This window comes from Toxorhynchites rutilus, chromosome 1 (assembly GCF_029784135.1).
Source record: "Toxorhynchites rutilus septentrionalis strain SRP chromosome 1, ASM2978413v1, whole genome shotgun sequence".
NCBI classification, from domain to species: Eukaryota; Metazoa; Arthropoda; class Insecta; order Diptera; family Culicidae; genus Toxorhynchites; species Toxorhynchites rutilus.
The window spans coordinates 114,336,331-114,349,772 of record NC_073744.1 but is presented as its reverse complement, the minus strand read 5'-3'; the positions used below and the strand labels follow the sequence as shown (position 1 = coordinate 114,349,772).

Below are 13,442 nucleotides of genomic sequence, written 5' to 3'. Positions count from 1 at the left end.
GATTTTCACAATCTTCTGTTGATACCAATTTCTTATGACTCAGCAAATTTGGCATTAAAAAAAAAGTGGTAATCGCTTGGTGTTAAGCTCCCGGAATTCCTGGTAAGTCACTACAAATATGTGTGGCCTTGCGTTACCCCGATGGAACACAACACCTTTTCTTCTGTTTGCCAATTCTGGCCGTTTCTAGTCAATTTTTGTGTTTGGCCACAAGGAAGCAACTCGTAATAAATAATTTCTTTCAAGTCTCACCAATTACACAGTAGAATCTTCCTGGCCGTTACTCCCGATTTGGCCACCGTTTGAGCTGATTAAACACGCTTTGACCACGATTGTTTTTGCACAAAGGTTTCCAGAAAACACTAATTTAGAGGTGATGAATTTTACATCAAATGTTACGTCAGACGCCAGCTACCAGAAACAAGGCCAAATTAAAAATTCAAAACCATAACGTTCACACTTTCTGGTAGCGTTTTGGTAACAGCGAATAACTTAAGTGGATTTTCATGATTTACAAAACGTTGCTCTGGCGGTAAACGATTGCCAAGAATTTCTCAAATTCAATATCTAAAGTAAACTTTATTGTTTGTATTTTTAAATTACGGTGATTATTGTTCGAAATTGAACGGGGATTCATATATCGATACTAACTATATTCTCTACTGATTAATTGATGATATATTCAAATGAATATACTATTTGTTTACTGATAAACTTCCCTAGTGTTGTTATCCACCCAGTCAGGAATTCCCCGTTTAAATAAAATTACAATTGTTCAAATACAAACTGTTTCATCCCATTGACACAACTTCTCACCTCCCCCCGTGGACCGGTTCTATCTGATATTCGTTTCCATGCCTTCTTTAGGGTTCCCCACGGTTCATTGAGATGCGTCACGCGGCCGCTAGACCATGTGCTACGAAAAATACTCAAACATGGCAGAAAAAAAACAAGGAGAAGAAAGAGCGCGAGAGATGCAGAGAGCTTACGCTTGCACTCTTTTTTTCCCCTTTTCCCTGTTTTTTTACCTCAGATATCGCGCGAAACCACATTTGTAAGGTTTTTTGACTCTCCGCGCTTGGGTCGAAAGCAGCTCTGAGAATCAAACACTGTGGACGATATTTTACGCAACCTTTATGCTCAGTCTGTCAGCGACGATCGTGGAAGTTAGAAGTATTTACTCGGTGGTGGTCGCGAATATCACAAACCTCTTTCGTAACGCGTAGCGTGTGGTACGACGACGACGACGAGAGGAGCGCACCGTTTTAATCAATTGAACGTTCTTCCGTGTGTGCTTGAGTGAAATCCAGATATAACTTTTCGACGCTCACGTAAAACGGGGTTGCAGCAGCAGCCGTTGCAACCGAACACACGAAGCGCGCAGGAAGGGACGAAACGAATCAAATCTGCACAGAGCGTAATATATTCGCTGCATAATATACCTAATAGTGGTGGCCACATGGCTTAATGTGGATCGATTTTCTTGCCATCGCGGAAATTGACAGAGAGTGAAAAGCCAATCCCATTTCTCGCGCTGGTTTGGCTGAAGTGTGGTGGTATACGGCTCTAAGGTGGCGGCGGCGACTGGAGAAGGTCGAAGAACTATCCATGCGATGAAAAAATAAGTTTTAGTTAAATATAAACTTTTCCTGTTGCTCGTACCGTAGTAAAGTGAATGTGCAAAAGCAGTAGGGAACAAATCAATTGGATTTGACGCGCGGTGAACGGTGTGAAAACTGGATGGTGAAGATTGAACGAACGAATAGAGTTAGTTGAATTTACGGTGCTTCTATTACGAATCAGCTTACGGAGGCGGTGAATGTATGACATTTCCATTGGGACCCGTTTCTGATCTCCCACAGTCGAGCTTTCTGTTTTCAAAAGGTGCATTAGAAACGATAGAAAGTCAACTTGCTTCCCCATCACTTCGCTGCAAATTGCTTTATCAAGTACACATATTCACATTGCAAGAAGACGATGGCTAAAATCGGATGCGAATTTACTTGGATATCACGAAACCGATTCGCAGAACTTTATCTTCAAAGTAGCATCCTGAAGAACAGATTCAAACAAACAAGTCTCGACTTCAAATTTCAATAGACGGAAAGTGCAGAACAAAGCGTTCGATTGTGTATAAATAGGAAAAATCAGAGCACTGCAGGAGAGGAAGGACAAGCAGAACTGCAGTAACCCCCGGGATCGCAACAGTGTGTATGTGAGATATCGGCTTGTATTGCGCAAACTCGATACCCCGAGAACCCATCAAGTTGGAACACGCCGCTGACTCGGTAGCATGTTTGTTGAATGAATTTTCTACGGCAATCTTTCCAAGCATCTGCTCCTTTGTTTTATGATACACATTCGCATCGAATGCGTGCGCTCTGAACAGCTCGCCAAACAAGCAATCGTAGTAGTCGTACGTGCGATTGACAGAAATGGAAGGATAGAAGATACACACAAATATCGTAGATCTATCTGACACAACGAAACACTGAGCCGAGGAAGACAATAACAAAAAAAATAAAACACCAAACCATCCGGAGCAGAGCAACAACCGACACACGAGAGTCGCTTTAATGCTGAGAATCTCTTTAGTCATATAACAAGCATTGAGAGACGCAGAACTGAGACGCGCGAGAACCACGTGGTCTGTGAGCGCTGTGCTTTGTGCGAACTCTTTGTTCGCGTTGTTTAGTAATAATCGTGTGGGATACAACGCGCGCCGTGTGGAGAATTTTTGCGGAACGCAAAACCGCCCCGCAGAAGAAAGTGAAATTTCGACGGAAGGCGACAAAATACGAAGTTTTTCGTCACCTATTGTGGATTAGCAGCGAGTGAACGAATATCATTGCTTCAATAGTTTTTCTCACGGATATGCCGAAAAAAAAAACGAGTGATGATATAATCAGTAAGCTCTTCCCAACCAAACGAAGCAAAAGTAGTGTCGATAGAAAAGTCAAAGCGAATAAATTACGAATGCACACAACAACATAGTCGTCACAAGCAAGTGCGGGGTGAAAGTTTATTTTCAAGTGGCTGGCGAAAAAGTGTTTGTTTTTTTTTTCGTTCCTCACTTTGGGCATGGTTCGATTGTGATCCGGGCTCTGTCTTGTGAAGATTTCAACAACTATTAGCAACAATGACCAGCCAGGAATTGGTACTGATGGCGGCTGTGGCCATTGCGGCCGTGTTTGGCTACGTTCTGTTCGTTCGGATTCGGATGCGAAAAAAGAGTAAGTTTCTAAAAACAGCCTATCAGACGACATTTGTGTGCTGTGATGTAACCGAACCAGCATTCGGTGGTAGTATTTATCGTTCGTGTTTTTTTTACGTTTGGCTTTAAGTTGGCCGAAACAAAACCTTCGAAATCGTAGCGCAACTCATCTCCGAAACATATAAAATCGTGGCAAATATCGAGTCAATGGTGCATATGTATCAAATGGCATACTATCTTTTCTTCAAAGATTCGTTTCAATGTCAATAATCAACATTTTTATCAAAAAATCGTAAATAGAAATCCGTGTGGTCTGACTAAAACATGATGCTTGACAAATATGATAAATTTAAAAAAAATCAAAATGTCTACGCTTATCCACGAAGAGGGTGAGGGGGTACAGACTATTTCCACGTGAATACGAAGAAAGAAATATACATAAAAATAAAAATATGATAATACAGGGGAACTTCGATATAACGTACCCTCGATATAACGTACACATTATCAAACTGGTTTTGTAATTCCAGATTCTAAATGAATCAAGCTTTAATCAACAGTACGAAGGGAACATCATGAGAAAGGCTGGCTTCGTCTTCTAGTTGAATTTATTCATTAACCATACCCAAACAGCAACACAATAAAGTAATATAAGCAATGTTTCTGAGTTCTTTATTATGCTTCGATATAACGTACAATTCGATACAACGTACAATTTTGAAAGCGAAATGTACGTTATATCGAAGTTACCCTGTATACATACAAAAAATAAAAATATACATGGAACTAGGAAACTGATATGGAATATTTCGGGAGATGATAGCTCAATATTATGCCTCGCACTGACTCTCATTTAGAAAGTTCGCTACTTAGAATGATTAGGTTGCTTTCATATAAAACATAAGAAAATTTCGCATATAATGCAGTTGAAAAACATTTGAATTAATTGAACGAATTACCTTTTGGAAGTAAAAAAATAATTTTATGAGTTTTTATTGATTTTCTCCCAAAAATGCATGATAAATTTGATTGTTTCTATCAACCAATTTGAAGCTCTTCAACCACTCTACAATTTTTACAATTTCTTTATTGACATTACACTTTTCATCTTTCAATAATTTTTTTCGATTATGATCCTCTATCACCTACTGAAATATTTCGGATCAACTACCTAACATGCTGTATATATTTCGAATAAAGTTACGAGATATAAACTGCCGTTCTACGCATAGTTGTCCCATGTTCCAAAATCAGCAACTGAGAAAAACGCAATCAAAGTTTTCTCGCATATTTGTCTACCAAAAGCTTTAGGCATTTCAATTTAGTAATACACCGGGTTTTTTATAAGCACTATACTATTGTTTAAAAAAATGTGATGAGATTCCCTCACTGAATCAATCATGCTTGATTACGGGTTTAAAAATTCATGGTGGGACTGTTATACCTAGAATATCAACATGGGACAATTGAACTTGATGTTGTTTTTTGATATACAATATTTTTTTGTGTTTTTCCGATTTTCCGAAGTTTTTCCGAAGATTATGCATAGAAACATCGTTTTATGAAGAAATGAGTGATCTGCAACACCTTCGCAGAATATAAATCTCATTGTTATTAGACATTCGCTAACAAGGTGTACACGTGTTTTTATTTGTTTGAGAATTAGTTCGTTCTTCCAAACCAGAAATGAGTGCATTAGCCCTGCTGTAAGTGTGACATGAAACTCTTGTACTTGAACCGATTTATTCGAAGTGGATCTACAAAAAATACATGGTGAGACAGTTATGAATAGAATATCAACATGGGACAGTTGAGCTTGATGTTGTTTTTTAAAAGCTGGGAACAAACTATATGTTTTTTTGTGTTTTTCCGTAAGATTATGCATAAAGACAACGTTTAATGAAGAAAAGTGAAAATCGTCAAACCATGGGACAACTACGCGTAGAAATGCAGTAAAAGCTTTCGATATTTCGTTGAATTTGTGAAATAGTTTAATTAATTCTTTATTTCTTTTTATATAAAATTGTTTGATTTCTTAAAAACTTGTTTCAATGGGGTTTCATACCTATGTTTTTTTAAATCAATAAATAAAAAAAAGGGAGGATCGGGGTAGCGGCTGATTCATTCGGCGTTAAATTGTTCTCTGGTAAACCATTCGAATTGCATAAGTAATATTTGGATAAGGATTTAAGCGGAGGAAAATCAAAGCATAATAAATAGAATTTTGATGAAAATAAAGAGCAATACAAATTACTTTTCGAGCAAGGTTAGTGAAAAATCAGGAAGTGGTGAGTTGTTTGCTGTAATTTTTCCCGCGAACACAATGGAAGTCATCTAGACACTTAATGCCAAATGATCGATAAGGATTCCAAAAATAAATACTACGTTGTTAATTCTCCGAACTATAGCGGAAAAGGTTTCGTATTGCGCTAACGAACGAAAGTGGATCGGAAAGTGAAAATGTACCGCTTTTCCTGTGATCGATCATCTTTCCGAGTGGAAAAATAACTACACTCGACAAAAAAATCGAGGAACAAAATGCGACATCGAAAATTTTGATTGATTTTTGTTATAAAGTAATGCATTCGTCAAAGCAATAATAGGACCTTTATAGAACATTTTCAAGTTTGCAATGAGCAGTGAGTAGTTTTTACCATCCATTTGCTGTGCGATCATTATTTCATTAGATATTCTTATTTCAAACTTTAAGGATAATTTTTCATTTGATAGAGAATATCTCTGTAGTAAAAGATTGTACTGGTGCTTTCCATAAATCAGATGGAAGCGTATTAATCAGATTAATTTGACTGTCATTGGGAATATATTTTTAAAGTCTAGAAAAGTTTTGAAAACAAACCAAAACGCTTTATTCTCTCTTGCAATGTTTTTTATTATCAAAAACGAAACACCCATTTAAACTAGAAACATGTATATACAAGAAATTTGTAGCTTGAAAATGCTGTATTATTTATCTTCTTGTCATCATTTTATCGAAGCTACAGCGTTTCGAAATCACATAAAATTTTCAATGTTTTCTATTCAATTTACTCCCTAATTCTTTTTCAAGTATAGATCTAAAGGTATCAGTTCATGCCTTCTATTTAATCTTTTATTTTCGTGAAATTCTTTTTTATTCGTAAAAAACTATGGATGGATTAGACCTAAAATATAACCGCAAGGTTGACGTAGGACTACCGTTGGCTTAGTTCATCATGTTGAGTGTACTGATTAAATTATTTGATTAAACCAGTGATTGAATGAAACAATTTCCGAATTCAATAACGAACAAATTCCAATTTAGGTCAATTCATACATTGTGGTAGATTACGTTCTTTGTTGCGAGTCTGACGTATGGCATGATGGCATGTTGGCATGTATGGTCTTGTTCATTTCATTCATTTATCGTGGAATTCCAAAGTTTTTTTTTTGTATTATAGTGATTTTTAACACTTTTGGCTGGTTCGTCACTTCCATTTTTGGAAGATTGTTGGGAGTGAGAATTCAACTCGTGACCTTTAGCATGGGCATGAATGTTACCACTACGCCAGATCGCCTCCACAAAAACTCCAAAATATGTGAACGGAAGAATGGCTCACTGATGTATTTTACATTTTTCTCGAACCGCAAATTTGCTTGATTTGTTGTACTTCAGGTACTCAGTTTTTATTTTTGATTTTGACATGTAAGTTATTGCTGAAGACATGAAGGGATCCGTTTGCAATTCCGGAGTGCAAAGATGTAAGCCGGAACAAAAGTACCCGCACCTTACATATATTTGCAATGCCGATTTCTCCAGGCTCGTTAGTTTAAAAATATGTGTTAGGGAAACACAGATTCCAGTGATCGAACGAGCATTTGTTTATAAACAGATTTGTGTGATATCAATAGCCTGTTTTCAAAGCAAATTTTAAGTTGTTAAAATAAGTTTTCGGGTCAATAATTAATAATTATTTTGTCTTTCGAATGAAATTATTATCATATCACTCCGTTCAACCGGCAAAGAGGTATTAACGCTCAAAATCTTGCACTCCAAGTGTCATGCTCTCGTTTCCGAAGCTTTGAGCTCGAAAAGTTCGACACCGGTGGAGCTCATATTATGACAAAATATACAACACACTTCAAGGATTGTTTTTGCTACTGCCAACATCTCAGGAAGCTTTGAGATTTCAAGATGAGTAAGCACACTTCTCAAAAAAAAAATTGTAAACGTAAATTAACTTTTTTGTATTAGATATGTTTTCTAAGTGATGGCAACACTTTTTTAATTTTAAAAATCGTGAACTAAAATTGTATTTTATAGAGATTTTAAATCCGTTGATTTTTACTCGATAGGCGTTTGCAATCACAATCCCCACCTAGTCAACTGTATATAATAGAAAAGCGTAAAAACCGCGCAAATCTCAGAATCCGCGTAAAACAAGTCGCGTAAATTCCAAAATCCACGTAAAAACAAATTGCGTAAACTTCAAAATCCGTTCAAAAATCTAATAAACAGTGAATTATTAGTTTAAAATGAAACCCATATTCTGATAATTGATTAACTGTTTTTTTTGCATGCCACAATCATGATATCTGTTTCTCTTTTTATTTCTCAGCTACTAATCAGTGATACAACATAAACTTACCTCATGAAAAGTCACATCATTGAGCACATAAAATCTGTTTACACTGGAGTCACTTTTTACGCGGTCGATAAGCGCAGTGTAAAAAAAACGCGTGAATTCCGAAATCCGCTTAAAAAGGCGCGTAAAACAATAAGCGCGCAGAAACCGACTTTAGTGTATTTCAAAATTATAAACATATGCTCTGTTTTGCTACTTATTTCTCTACCATACAACCTCAATATGCCGTAGTAGCAAGATACAGCTAGTAAAATTTTAAATAAAATAAGCTTGAATGGAATTAAAATTTGATTCAGGCGCAATTCAGTAATTTCCTTAATTATTCTAATAAAACAAGGTTCACGTGGACAATAGGGGAGGGGTTCGAAATGTCCACGCTTGTCCACAGAGGGGGAAGAGGAGTCTAAAATCGTGCTTTTTCTGTCCACGTGGTATGTGGACAGCCCCTAAGCATATATCCATATATAAATATATAAATCATAGTTTATTACAGTATTGCTACAATTCTAAGTTCCTATTTGGCTCAATAAGAAATGAAAATAGGTTTTGAGAGAGAAAAGTCATTTAAAAGCTTTTTAGTTTTCAAAGATGAAAACAATGATATAGTTAACATTTTAAGGAAAAAAAGTTAATATTTAAATTGCTTTCCGTTCTCGCGAATATTTTCAAAACTTCTGTTCGACATGAAATTAACGAGATTTTCAAGCGTTGCAGCAGCGATGAACCTCCAGGATTCTCTCACCCTGAATATGGCCTGATTACTCTGACGATTTCGGCAAAATTACGCAAACAATATACAAATACAATTTACAAAAATAAACAAATCTCGCCAGCTAATTTATTTATATGTCGAAAATAACAGACTTTGATAAATTTAACTCTTTTTAGCGCTGCACGAGTGCTAACGGGTTTTAATGAGAGTGTCGACTACCCGGAAAAACCTTGAAAATCAGGGAATATCAGGGTATATCAGGGGATTTTATTACCAATCAGGTGAAACATCGAATTCCTGATTATTACTGTATATAAGTCAATTTGAATTTCAATTATTGCGATGTTGTTGTTTTTCCTATGAGTGGAGTTAGTCCTCAGAAGCGCGAAAGTAGAAGGCTTCTGATCGCCGCAGCCCCTGTCGTCATTGATTCGGATGAAAATGATTCGAAATTTGAATATATGGAATTTTGACGTCTTGGTAGAGTCCAACAGACTTGTCATTGAAATAATATTCGAAATTAGTTGCTAGCAACAAAAGCAATAAATTTGCCTACTTTTCGTAGAAAAATGAACCACTGGACCGTTTTTTGGTGAGGGCTGCTATCGGGTGATAAAGTTGCGGAGGTTTTTCCCAACACAAAAATGGTCTGCTGTCTCGCATGTAAATGCCAACGTTGAGATTTGGCGTGGGAACTTTGGCTCAAATCAATGGGATTATGACGGCAGAAGGGTATATTGACATTCTTTGCGAAAACCTGGAAGAGTCGATGCTGAAAATGGGGCTGGATGATAGTTACATCTTCCAATAGGAGAACGATCCAAAATATACGGTGTAAAAAATACACATAAAGGTGAATCAGTAGGCGAAGTGTATCTGCATTGGCAAGCAAAATATCGTGTCGTCATTATTTGCATTCAATATGGAATGTACATGGAAGAAACAAAACAATGTTGAAAGTACTCACGATTGCATGATAATTTGTGCCAAAATTCTCATGAAATCATTCAACTGGTTGTTTTTTAACAGATGTCAATTATATTGTGGCTTATTTTGATTATTCATGTGGTAAAAAGGTCCAGAGAGCAGTCGTATGCTTAGTTCTCGAAAGCAGTAACATTTTCGGGGAAATTTTAATTAATTGGTGATTATTATCTCACAGCATACACACCGACACTGAGAGCCTTTGAAACATCAACCTCATAACGGTAAAATAAACGGTAAAATAATGAAACTTCATTTGTTTCTATGAACTTGGGGGAGTGAAAACGGCACATGGAAATATCACTCGTATCCGTCTTTTTCGTCGTGATTTCACAAATATTCACTCCACGCTATCACATTAGCTTGATATTCAGCGGAAGCTCTACAAAAATGTTCATTTTTAATTGATAAATTACTTCCTGAAAATAGCATTTTTACATGGATGCGGTGGGCAATAAAAGACAAACACAACGACTGACGTCACTATTTGCGAAATAGTTATGGCAGCGCATGCTATGTCGCTCGAAACTTGACCATCTTCATTACCTTTTTTCCAGGACATTGGTATCCACATCACCCCCGAAACCTAAGTGAGGTCAAAGGAGGCCATATTTACTACTAAATATTTGTTTCAATTTGTTCTTGTTTATTTTCGGTTGAAAACATGAAGCGTGTTATACTGAATTCTGTAAACTTGGTTACTTTGATGCATTTTCAAAACAAACAATAATCAACGATGTTTTCATGGAGGTCGAAATCAACGATATGCTTTGGAGTTTTATTTATCTAATCTATGAGCAGAAATCAAGAATAGCTTGGGAGGAATGAGTGCCATTTAAGAAGAAAAAGAAAAAGGAAACGATGAAGAAGAAGGAGTTTTCTTTGCTTCGGTCACTGTACTCTACATTATAATTTTGATCTATAATAATAAATTATATTGCTCATCTTTTACGTCTTCTTTCAGTCGTAATTGAACTCAAGCTAAAACCGCAAAATTTCATTAATTGCAAGATAATCGGCAAACGTTTATAAATTTTCCTGTTCTAGCTTATTGAATTTCCGAAGCATTTGCAATATTTTCGAGTTGTTTACGTCTATTTTTTTTTTGGAAAATCAGGGAATATCAGAAAATTTCATTTCGAATTTTTAATCGACACTCTGTTCATATGTCATTGAATTATTCTTCTGTAAGCACGTGATCAGATGTGAAAGCCATGACCAAAACAAAAGAGCAAGGGTCATACACTGACAAATTTCGGGAAAGGCTATAGCATTACAATGGATCTTTTATACAGTCAACTCTCCTTAACTCGATATCCAAAGGGACCATCTAGTTAGGGAGGTATCGAGATACAGAACATTTTTTCCTAATTTTTTTTATGTCTCAAATTGTCATATATTAGGGTAAGTGTCCCAATTATGGTATGAATTTGAATTTTTGATTCATTCGCTTAAAGTGAAAAAACACCTTTCTCATATAAAAAAAATATTTTTTCCAGAATCTTTCAGGAGGTGATAGACGGTTATATTTCACGAAAAAAATCCTTCTACGCATATGTTAGAATTTCAACGATGACATACTTATAGAACTTTTTCTTTGTTTCGGATTCTGTTGGCTCAAACTGACTCTACATTGAAAAGTATGCTACGTAATCCGATTTTGTTGCTTTCATTTGAAAGATGAGAAAATTTAGTACAGGATATAGTAGTGGAACATCTAAATTAGTGGATTAAACATTTTTGAAGTGGAAAATTTAAAAGTTTTTTTTTATTTGTAATTATTAATTTTATCCTAATAATTCATACTAAACTTGATTGTTTCTATCAATTAAATTAAAGCTCTCTAACCTCTCTACAATTTGTTCTTTGACGCCCAACTTCTATCTCTCTTAATTTCGCTGCAATATCGATATAAACAATTCCTGATGAAGATTCAATCAAAATCTTCAAAAATCGCGATTTTTAACCCACTGTACTTATAAAAGCCACTTAAATTTCACCTTAATGCTGAAAGGTTATTTTTTTCCTGAAATTATTCATATTTGAATTATAAAAAAAAACTAAAGAAAATATTGATTAAGTATGTTACTCAAACTGAATTGTAACGATCACGCAGGAACTGTTCAATCACAAAGAAATGTTCGAATAGTTTCACAGGAACATTTTCAGTTGATGTCAATATTCCGGACATATTCTTCAGGTTTGATTAAACGTTCGAATTAACATCTCAATAGAACTACTATCTTCAGCGTTTTTCTCAGGTTTTTCAACACTTTCCAGTATATCGGTATCTGGCATCAGATCACAGCAAATCACGTTTTGGTCCTTTTTGCACTAATTATTAAAAGACATTGAGCAATCGAACGGTATTGTACCGTCGACATCAGCAAGCTCACGACGCATTAATTATGCCAGCGGAATATCACTCCCGTCCATGTTGGTTGTGCTTTGAAGTTAGGAATTCCCAGTTTCTGGACAAATTCTCAAGCCATATCCCGAAGAATAGAAGAGGGGTAAATTATTCTGTCTAGCTTGACAAGACAAAAATTCATTGACCGCTCCAGCTTCTCGATTCTGACCAACCTTATATGCTTTTGGTCTAGATACAATTTTCCATTCCGATTCCATTTTTACTTTAGTTAGAGTAGTGTTGATACCGCACTTTGTGCAATACTGAAATTATTTGCAGCTTCAGACCCCTTCCGTCCATATTTTTCGACCTGCTTGATGATGCTCAAACCTTGCGCAATGGCGCGTTTTGATTGTTCGCTTGAAAGGTTTCTCGTGGTTTTCCATACTTGAAAAGAAATTGTTTGATGACACGAACACTCCGTCTTCACTTTCAAGGGCAATTTAAATCTGAGGTAATAACGCACAAAAACATGTACGCGAAAATCAATCGAGTTAGGGAGGTGAAAATCCATGGAAAAATGATCGAGTTAGGGAGGTATTGTGTTATGGAGAGAAGAATGCTTGTAAAATCGAAGGTGCCATGAAATCCATCGAGTTAGGGAAAATATCGAGATACAGAACATCGAGTTAGGGAGAGTTGACTGTATATCAAACTAGTATCCAAAAGATGTTTAGATGTTAACGCATACTGTAGAATATCAGCTCAGATTTCTGAAGCAATTAATAGTATGAGTATCACATATCAGAAAGTTGGACTCTTCTGAATGATAGTGCATCAAGTCACAAGCCACTGATCGTGCGTCAAATTTTGTATCCAAATCACGTCTGTGGCCTCAATCATTCATCGTATTGACGGTTCTCCTTTCCCATAATTAAAAATAAAATTGAAAAGAAATGTTTTCGACAACATTGGGGTTATTTGAACAGCCCCGACAAAGCGTCGAACACCATTGCTCAACATTAGTTTGAATTTGAATCGCTACTAAATCGATGTAAAAACTACATTGAAGTCGGAAGAAACCACTTAGAATTCGATGTAGAGTTCAAACCATGGCTGTTGTCTAGAACAGCACTGTCATTGTTTCATTTATAATACTTGGGCGTAAATCCGACGCCAAATAACATGACTGAAAACTCTAAGGATCCAAAACTATTCTTCTGCGTAATTACCCACGAATAAAATACTGTATCCATTATTTGCCATGTGCTTTTAAGAACATAATATCGACCATCCATCAATTGGATAAACTTACTCATAAATCAAACATCTGTATCATATAACTTGTCTGACGCGCCTTATTTCGCACTACTACTAGTCTGATGTTCAACACGCTATAGCCACTTCCTATGAATGTACCGCCGTCGATCTCGCAAACGCAACACACAACTGCTTGTAGTCTGACTAGTAACACGTGTCTAGTAATAACTTTCTTTCACCTCGAGCGCGTTAGCAACATATTTCCGCCCGATATGGTTTACAAATACCACCTACATGATT

At 36.2% G+C, this 13,442-nt stretch overlaps 1 protein-coding gene and 1 long non-coding RNA gene across 3 annotated transcripts in view; one reads left to right on the top strand and one right to left on the bottom strand.

Moving 5' to 3' along the window:
* Window positions 1-13,442, top strand: part of LOC129777462 (uncharacterized) — a 64,770-nt gene that overhangs the window by 24,233 nt on the left and 27,095 nt on the right. The window contains exon 1 of one of the 2 annotated variants that reach the window (XM_055783850.1): window positions 1,135-3,233. The exons of the other annotated variant lie outside the window; for it this stretch is intronic. Coding sequence (XP_055639825.1) covers window positions 3,140-3,233 — 94 coding nt within the window. The 5' untranslated portion in view covers window positions 1,135-3,139. Of the gene's footprint in view, window positions 1-1,134; window positions 3,234-13,442 lie in introns of those variants that run through there. 2 annotated transcript variants of the gene reach the window in all.
* Window positions 645-2,106, bottom strand: LOC129777696 (uncharacterized). The gene is made up of 3 exons (XR_008743286.1): window positions 1,809-2,106; window positions 1,663-1,736; window positions 645-1,602 (listed from the first exon to the last, which is right to left on the bottom strand). It is a non-coding gene; the product is annotated as an uncharacterized LOC129777696 (long non-coding RNA).